Source organism: Phaseolus vulgaris, chromosome 10, assembly GCF_000499845.2.
Source record: "Phaseolus vulgaris cultivar G19833 chromosome 10, P. vulgaris v2.0, whole genome shotgun sequence".
Taxonomy (NCBI): domain Eukaryota; kingdom Viridiplantae; phylum Streptophyta; class Magnoliopsida; order Fabales; family Fabaceae; genus Phaseolus; species Phaseolus vulgaris.
The window spans coordinates 15527183-15533538 of NC_023750.2; the positions used below are offsets into that span (position 1 = coordinate 15527183).

General features: G+C 29.7%; 1 protein-coding gene across 3 annotated transcripts; it reads left to right on the forward strand.

The window, feature by feature from the left end:
* The first annotated feature begins 405 nt into the window (after positions 1 to 405).
* Positions 406 to 4444, forward strand: LOC137818742 (peroxisomal membrane protein PMP22). 3 transcript variants are annotated; one of them, XM_068622325.1, is made up of 8 exons: positions 406 to 492; positions 831 to 959; positions 1126 to 1224; positions 1508 to 1609; positions 1751 to 1826; positions 2919 to 2989; positions 3074 to 3159; positions 4182 to 4444. In XM_068622325.1, exons 2-8 carry the CDS (start codon positions 888 to 890, stop codon positions 4231 to 4233), a joined length of 558 nt encoding a protein of 185 aa, XP_068478426.1. In that variant the 5' UTR covers positions 406 to 492; positions 831 to 887; the 3' UTR covers positions 4234 to 4444. The 3 variants fall into 3 exon arrangements, with proteins under 3 accessions (XP_068478426.1, XP_068478424.1, XP_068478425.1); XM_068622324.1 differs by lacking the exon at positions 406 to 492 and adding an exon at positions 521 to 740; XM_068622323.1 differs by lacking the exon at positions 406 to 492 and having other exon boundaries at positions 510 to 959.
* Positions 4445 to 6356: the final 1912 nt, after the last annotated feature.

Consider the following 6356-nt stretch of genomic DNA (forward strand, 5'->3'; position numbering starts at 1 on the left):
ATGTAACTAATTATTTTAGTCTTTAAAAATTGGTTTCTATTTCATGATTTTCTTGTAGTGTTTTCTTTCTTTCTTTTGTTTTTTGTAATAATTTTTTTTTTCATGTGATGACAGATGATTGTTGTTACTTGAGGTATCAACCTATCTGATGGCAAGTAACATAATGATACCTAACATAAAAACACATTTATAAAAAAAACAAATTGTTAAATTATATAATTATATTTTGTAGAATTTTATTTAAAATTGAGTTCGTCAAACTATCCAATTTGTAATCATTAATTCGCAGTCGGATTACTCACCAAGTCATATTTGACGGTGTCTAATAATTTTTTTCATATTCAGGTAATTACTTATAATTGATTTAATCTGAATTTAAATGAAAAAGTAATTAATCTTATGTATAGAAATCCAATTAGTATGATTTAAATCTATGGGATCAATAGGATCCAATCAACAGAGGCTTCCACGGGTGCAATTACCATAAACATAGTTAAATGCCTCTTCATTGGAAAGAAGAGATTCCTTCATTTTTCGTTCTCTTCTGCTCCTATTTTTAAATGTTTAGGGTAGCTATCAATTAATTAATTAATAGCTAAGAATTTCTGGGAAGGGATAACATTTGATTTTGGTGTAGTATTGTGATGAATGAGTTAACACCCTTCTGCAAAACAATGCTGTGTGTGAATCGTGTGATTCATGTGTAGCACCTTCATTTGCTTTTGCCACCTAACGTCTTTGTATTTCTTGACCTTTTCTAATGCTTTTGTTTTGTCTTTCTCTATTTTCTATGTTGCTGGTCACTCTCCATCTCCTTCCATCTTTCATAGGATACGAGTAACTATCACAAACTAAACACACACAAGATCCGGGCTTGATCAACAACCATGTCTGACAAAGTCAACCATGTTTTCAAGAAATATCTTCACCAGCTTCAGCTCCATCCCCTCAGAACCAAGGTTTCAAATCTTTCTTTTCACACACTTTTTGTTTTTCTCATCTTGATTTGAAAGAGAATAAACAATTGGGTTTGATTGAAAGAAATTGTTTTCACTAATTTATTTTCAGTTTGGGTTTTAATTAAGAAACTAACGGGGTTGTTAAAAAAACCTTGTTGGTTGTTAGGCAATTACCGCAGCAGTTTTGGCTGGTTTTAGCGATGCCGTCGCACAGAAGATATCTGGGGCCAAGAAGCTTCAGTTGAGAAGGCTCCTTCTTTTCATGGTATGTCCATTTTCCTTAACTATGCTTCTCCTAAATTATTCGTTCTATAAGGGAAATCACTGTTTCAATTTCATTTTCAATTTGGACAGATTTTCTAAAAATCGTCGGAATTTTCCATGGAGCTAACTAGAATATCCTCTTTACCATCAACCATTTCAGAACTCTCATCCAATTATCATATAAAAAAAATAAATACACCGTGTCACCTAAGATGAAGCAGAAATTCAAGTTTGTAGTGAAATTTTTTAAGGACTGAGCGTATCTTAAATCATTTTTTTTGCAGCTCTATGGTTTTGCCTACTCGGGACCCTTTGGACATTTTCTCCACAAATTAATGGATAAAATTTTTAAGGGGCAGAAAGGCAATGACACTGTTGCTAAGAAGGTATTGTGAAACTGTGTTACTTTTCTCTGGCCCTTTTACTTGTAGGGACATTATTTTGTATTGTGTTAGGTTCTGTAATGTTCTTAGTCCTGCTACAAGGTTTTAACTAATGCTCTAATGAATGAAATGTCCTATTATTAGGTGATCCTTGAACAGATAACCAGTTCCCCATGGAACAACTTCTTATTCATGATGTACTATGGCTTGGTTATAGAAGGTATACTCATTTATAAAATATGTTCGCATTTTTATGTTATACCTCAGTTTACACAAATTAATTTTTGAAACATTTACATTAAACCTTAATGCCAACTTTTGTTGTTAATGTCTTGTCTACTCTGCATCTTACCTCCCTGATCAAAACAGAAACCATTCAACTGTTTCGCTCTAAATACCTTCTTTTATGTGTTTACCATGATTCAATACAAGAAATTGGTCGCTTGTTGTTGCTTATTTCTTAACTTCGTAGTGCTGAAGTTAGTATTTGTATGTCAATATGGTGTATTGCTCAGGAATGAGGTACTTTAAAAATGAGTTTCCTCAGTGTATTCTTATATTTCCTGCCATAACACGGATAACATATGGGAAATGCTAAATGTATTCTGCAACAGTTATTTAATTATTTAATTCTTTACATGATAAATAATGTCAGAGGTTTTTCTTTGACAAGAATTTTAGTGATTTCTTTTGGTGCAGTTTTAGCATTTCAAAGGAAACAAATTCAGTGCAAAACTTTTCAGTTTTATCAAACAACCCTTGACTGATATGAAATCGGTGATCAATAATAGTAAAAATAAATAAAATAAGTTCTAACAGTGTTTTTGGTGTTCCTACCTTAGAAGCATATAAAGGAGTGTAGCAACTAAGTTTTTATTTTCCTAAACTGTCCTGTCCGTAGGAATTTTTGTATTGGATATAAAACTTCGAGGAGTTCAATATAGGCTACTTGCATGTGTCTGAGTTGCGATCTACAAGAGAGTACATGTTCTCGTCTATGAGAAATGCATAGAACTCCCAAAGAAATGACTTGGTCAAACCAAGAGGGTGGAGAGTCTGGAAAGTTGAAATAAAGAAGAAAACAGAAACCAATTTTCAAGATTTAAGAGACTAGTATACATTGAGTGATAGATAACATTTCCGAAAATACACTACACCTAAAATGTAAGCAGCTTTTCAGGCATTGTTAAGTGTTCTAATACATTTTAAAGACCTGACTTAAAAATGACTTCTTATTTTATGGATAATACAAACGGTATTACATGATTAATACAACCTGTGAGGCATTTCATTGTAATTAAATGGTATGCAGGAAGACCTTGGACTACAGTCACAAACAAAGTTAAAAAGGATTACCCTTCTGTTCAATTGACTGCATGGAAGGTATGGCAATGAAAACAGTGGTCTTCTGTTTAGCTCATGGGTTTGAAAAGTTAGCCTTTTGAAGTTATATGGTTTTACTTGCAGTTCTGGCCTATAGTTGCTTGGGTGAATTACCAGTATATGCCTCTGCAGCTCCGTGTTGTATTTCACAGCTTTGTTGCTTCTTGCTGGTGAGCTACATCTTTCAACTTACTATTTATTACTCTTCTATGATTAGTACATGGCATCTCTCATTTGTTCTAAAATTAATGAATCAGCATCATCAGTTGATTATACTATGATAGGTATGCATTGCATTGTAAATTACAAAAGGTTCCAGTTGAGTGATGTTAAATCAATCATACTGTTACTTTATATGCTCATAAGAGAGGGTATATTTAAAGCGGGTAAAATACTATTGATTCTGCTATCAACTATCATACTGTGACTCTGTAATTTGCAAGACCTACCATATGTTAGCTATAAGTCCTATCCCTAGTAAATGAAACAAGTATAATATATTATTAGTAAACTATTTTTTTCTATGATAAAAGGAAATAAAAATAACCCGTTTGAGCTGGATTCTAAATGATGATGGTGCTTAATTCATACTAAAATTCAGACTTTTTAGATCTTAACGAAAGTTATTATCTGCTTATTATTTAAAAGCTTTTAGGAAACATATTCTCAGTGCCTATTGTTTGTGTGGAGGAGGGAAACTCCCTTTCATGGAAGAAGAAAACTTACTTAGGGAGAAAGTGCTTTATAAAATGTGTTATTGCACTGGAAAGTGTAACATTAATTTTTAATGTCAACCAAACAGACTTTCACTAAAATATTCTAAAAGATTTAAGTACTGTAACCAGATGCCTTGAATCGGACTAAGTTATGTGAGTATGTTCCCAAGTCACTAAGGTTTTCATTTTAGCATAAGGTTGAAGTGCAAAATAGGTTTTAAGTGAAGGCATTGTGTGACACACACTGATTGCTTTGCTTTTCTACATATTCCTCACTTGACTACAAAAAATTCCATGTTCATTAGTCAATGTGGAAACCATATCCTCTCTTAATTATATTCAATCCTTTCGCTCCATATTCTCTTTGTAGAAAAGAATTTTCTTCCTTGCTTTTAAGTTTGATAAATCAATTATTGCCATACTTTCCATGAGTTGTTCAATAATTAATGGGCCTCTGATTTACTTTCTTGCGTCAGGGGAATCTTTCTGAATCTGAAAGCAAGGTCTGTTGCAATTAAGAATGCGTAGGAGAAATTTCAGAGTTTCTGGTAATTTCCCGTTTCCTTCCAATTCATAGTGGGTTGGAAAATCTAGCATCTTTGTTAATAGGGGAGCATTCACATTGGCTGTCATCATGACTCACTTGAGGTTGCAGTCGCACTATTGTTAAATAGGATATTACTTTACTTATCAACACCAATTTATGCCATGAATTATATCATACTATCATTTTTAAAAACCATCAACGCCAACCTTCTAAGAGCTCATTTTTAAAATACACTTTTGATGGATACAATTAATTTGGGAATAATTTTTTTCGCTTTTTGTGTTTATAAAATTCTACATGATTAAAAGTTCTATGTGTACTTATGTACCTGAATTCCATTCAATCCTAGAAAATATATATATATATATATATATATATATATATTAAAATTAATCTTACGGGGACTTAAATTGATTTTAAAACAGAAAAAAGTTTTTTCTGTTCAAAATTAACTTTAGATATAAAAGCTCAATAATAGATTTTAAAATAATGTTTTACTGTTCAATTTAAATTAATTCCTTTAAAATCAAAATATTATTTTAAGTATACTCAATTTTTAATCTTAAGTTCTTTTAATCCTTATTTTTTTAACAATAGTTTTATTAAAATAGAAAACAATCAGAGCTCAGATGTTACCATGATGATTGTGGGGGCGAATAACATGTCTCCGTCCAAACAAAAAGACCAGGTGCTGGTGTGGGACATGTATAAGAATATATATACAAAGCATTCAATTATTGTTTTGATAGCTTTTTTTAGGATCGAAATTTAAATTGGTGAATTTATCTTAATAATTATGCATAAAAAAATTCACCTGGTTCAAATATTATGTGTGTGTATATATATATATATATATATATATATTGTTTAATAATAAAAATATGCGTTTTAAATATTATATTAAAATTAGGTAATGTAATAATATTTTAAGCATAATGTATGATTTGTTGGAATTATTTTTAACATATATCCAATTTCTACGGAGAAAAATAAACATAAAATTTAATAGTTGAATTGATTAACTTTATGTTTTATAGAAAGTTAGAAAATATGTAATTTAATTAGATAAATTCTCTCTACACCTTCGTACCTTCTTTCTACATTTTCATTTTTTTTTTATTTTCAACTCCACTATTATGAGTACATTTTCATTTTTTTTTATTTTCAACTCCACTATTATGAGTAGATGTTATGATTTTCTGTTTGACTTTGGTTTCGATTATAACTTTTTTTTATCAAGTATGTATAAAAAAAAATTAATCTAAAACATGTTTTGGACTTAATTTATAAAAGAAAGTATGGTTTTTCTTTTTCCAAATTTTCACCATAAAGTTATAGATTGTATGATTTACTTTTCATCATAACATAGGCCTTTCTCAATTCTAGATCAAGCACAACTTATATATTTCATAGGATATCTATTACTTTTGTGCTCTTTTCGTCTCTGAAATAAAATAAAGTTAAATTTAGATTTTTAAATGCAAATTAAATCAACACAAGAAAATTTCGTTATCATGTATCATAATTACGAGTTGAATGACTTTCTACCTAAACTAATTTATCCAAATCTCTTCTTTCTCTCTTACATGCAAAATAATACAACATTTTAGAGAAATAAAAATGATAGATATTCTTAGTCGATCAACTCTTGTATCTTTTCTTATTTAATTTAATTTTTACTTTAACTAAAAAATAAACCAGTTTTAATGGTAGAAATGCTTTATTGTTAATCAAATCATTAACCCATATTTTTTTAGTTTAAAATTAGCATGGAAAATATATATGTTAGATCCGTTTACCAAAAGTATAAGACATAATTAAAGTCAATTTCTTCCTGCAGTAAAGGTAAAAATATCATTTTATCTTTAAAAAATATTTGTGGATTCTATAATCTGAAAATATTATTTTTTCTATTTACCTCTCAGGATTTTATTTATCCCTCCCGGATTCTACAATCCTGCATTTTTGTTTTAAAATTACTATCTTAAAAAAACATAAAACTTTATTTTAAGAATTAAATAACAAGGTGAAATATGATTTCTAAATACTAATGGTGTAAAAAATTTCTCAAAAATATTACTAAATATATTTAACACACACACTA

Excerpts from the sequence above, each read along its gene's own strand:
- LOC137818742 (XM_068622325.1), top strand. The coding sequence starts at position 888 with ATGTCTGACAAAGTCAACCATGTTTTCAAGAAATATCTTCACCAGCTT. Across the intron at positions 960-1,125 it reads TCCATCCCCTCAGAACCAAG|GCAATTACCGCAGCAGTTTT; the intron begins GTTTCAAATCTT and ends GTTGGTTGTTAG. Across the intron at positions 3,160-4,181 it reads AGCTTTGTTGCTTCTTGCTG|GGGAATCTTTCTGAATCTGA; the intron begins GTGAGCTACATC and ends TTCTTGCGTCAG.